This window comes from Condylura cristata, unplaced genomic scaffold, assembly GCF_000260355.1.
Source record: "Condylura cristata isolate star-nosed mole 26May11 unplaced genomic scaffold, ConCri1.0 scaffold00018, whole genome shotgun sequence".
Taxonomy (NCBI): domain Eukaryota; kingdom Metazoa; phylum Chordata; class Mammalia; order Eulipotyphla; family Talpidae; genus Condylura; species Condylura cristata.
In genome coordinates, this window is record NW_004567119.1 from 11,991,122 (window position 1) to 11,993,486 (window position 2,365).

General features: G+C 48.8%; 1 protein-coding gene across 1 annotated transcript in view; it reads left to right on the forward strand.

Moving 5' to 3' along the window:
• Nucleotides 1–2,365, forward strand: part of FHDC1 (FH2 domain containing 1) — a 29,045-nt gene that overhangs the window by 15,645 nt on the left and 11,035 nt on the right. The window contains exons 6-7 of the mRNA XM_004685332.2: nucleotides 1,300–1,370; nucleotides 1,478–1,585. Of these exons, the coding sequence (XP_004685389.1) occupies nucleotides 1,300–1,370; nucleotides 1,478–1,585 (179 nt within the window). The remainder of the gene's footprint in view (nucleotides 1–1,299; nucleotides 1,371–1,477; nucleotides 1,586–2,365) is intronic.

Here is a 2,365-nt window from a genome sequence, read left to right on the forward strand (position 1 = left end):
GTCTTCTCCCCGGTCCCCCCAGACCCTGCTGTCTGCTGGGCTGTTTGGCAGAGAGGGGCAAGCTGTTCAAGTCTGCTTTATGAGCAGCTTGCTGGGGAGCGCAGGGTGGGTGCCGGTTCTGCCGCCTGTCACCCTGAGCCACCCTTGCCATCGGGGTGCAGCGCCAGCCTGAGGTCATCACAGTCATTTTCTGGGCTTCTGGTTAACCGTGAAGAATGGTTCGATCCTGTTGGTTCTCCTGTTTAGTTGCTCTGGCCTGTACTGAGATAAAGCCGTTCTCTTTAGTTCCTCCTAGTTTTTCATTTTAGGAGGAGACTAAGAATTAAGCATACATATAATTTCAGCCTAGAGGCCTTTTAGAATTTCTTCCAATGCCAACTCTAAGACAGCTGCAGCAACTTTGGAAGGAGGATCAGTTCTGTTCCAACAGAGGTGGAAGGATGTTTTCATATTGAGCGATGCGCGTCTGTGGGCCTCTGAGCGTTTCTTATCTGCTGCTTCAGAAACTGGCCTTTTAGATAACGCTACGTAGGCAGTGATCCAAGTTAATTTTTTGAAAGTAATACCAGACTAATGGAGGATATTGAAAATATATTGACATTTTTTTGGTCTCTTTGTTCTGTGCTTTTAAAAATCAGGCCCTTTTAAGCTTTTCAAACACATTAACAATTTTTATGTTGTTTCTTTGCATAGGTGTGTGTGCAGAAGAATGCTCTGTTTAAAGAGCATTATATTTTATAAAGCATTATAATGCTTATCCCAGTATATTCTAGTGATAAGCCCCTCTGTAAGCCTTTAAGTCAAGCAAATGAAATGGATGGTTTTGAATAAAGTGGAAAGACTCTGGGTGCCCGGCCGGCGGAGGGTGGTGCTTTGCTTTGCAAGTTATTTACATGTCACTGCGCTCTCCTGCTTCTGTTTTATCTCCCCGTGGCTCACGGGCTAAGCAAAATGTTTCTCACTCTTAGTTTTCATATTCTGTAAATAGTCTCAAAGGCAAGCGGATATAAAGGGGAGGAAAAAAATCAGCTGCTGAGAAAAAATGTCACGCCAGTACCCTCCTGTGTTGTGTTGACTGCCCCCCATATTTGGTTCCCCGTTAGACACGGGGGGGTGGGTGCTGGGGTGGTGACTGCCGGCAGCATCAGCTAGAACACGGCATGAGCGGCAACACGCGTGTTTTTTCTGCCTCTGTGTAGAGCTGAAGCCTTGCTTCAGTGCTTGAACTTGGAAGTGGTGTTGTTGCACGCATGTAGCCAGGTGCTTCTCTGAGCTTCTGTGGTGTGTTTCCCTTGACAGAGCTGATGTCTTGTGAAGAGCTACATTCAATATTACATTTGGTGCTACAGGCGGGGAATATCATGAATGCAGTAAGTAGAATTCCAACAAAATTTCAACTATTGATTATCCATCCTCACGTGTCTGTCTAGAGGTATATGTTGATTTTTTTTTTTTTCTTTTGATTTGTCTTCTTCAGGGAGGGTATGCTGGCAATGCAGTAGGATTTAAACTGTCTTCTTTGCTCAAATTGGCAGACACAAAAGCAAACAAACCTGGGATGAATCTTCTGCACTTTGTAGCACAGGTAGGTGGAAATGATTAATGAGATTAGTGTGTCCCCTGGGGCACTGAGGTCTTTCCGGGGCGTGAGGGGGTGCGCCGGGGCTGGGAAGGACAAGCCGGCTCCCTGGGCCGGTCCCTGACTTGAGCTGCTCCAGGGTGATGGGGTTGGAGGGCAGCAGAGGGTGGTGACGCCCAATGGTGGAGAATTCCAGTGCTAACACTGAGCATCTGGACTCTGGACTCAATGCTTCCAACATGGGGAACCGGCCCCAGCATAATGGCAGGAATAGCTTAACTTTGCTTTTAGTTGGGTAAGGTGATGTGGAGAAAGGGTGGCGTTGGGGAGAATTGGAAATAGGAGATCCTCTTGGTGAGAAACTGGGCCGAAATGTAGACTGAGTGTCTCGGGGTGGCGGGGAGGCGCCTGGGTGGTGAGTGAGGCCAGGCGAGGGGTCGAGGCATTTCTGGTGGCGACTGACTGGCTTTTGACGAGTTGTGTGCACAGTGGCGGTATGGTGAGCACGGCCACTTCCTCTTTTTTTTGTGCACTGTGGTTTGGTGGCCTGGCCACTGGCTTGAGGTCTGGGGCTGAGCCCTGCCCATCACTGGCATGGTGAGCTGGGCCTGGGTGAGCCGTAGTAGCCACTGAAAGTGAAAAATCAGCCAAGGATATGGCATCTCTTGGCTGCTAAATAATCGCAATGGCGAAGTGTGCTGGTGTGTTTTTCCTGCATGGAATCACCTGGTCGGAAAGCAGTTATGTAGCGTGGGCTTAACCTGGGAGGCCCCCGGGTTGTGTATG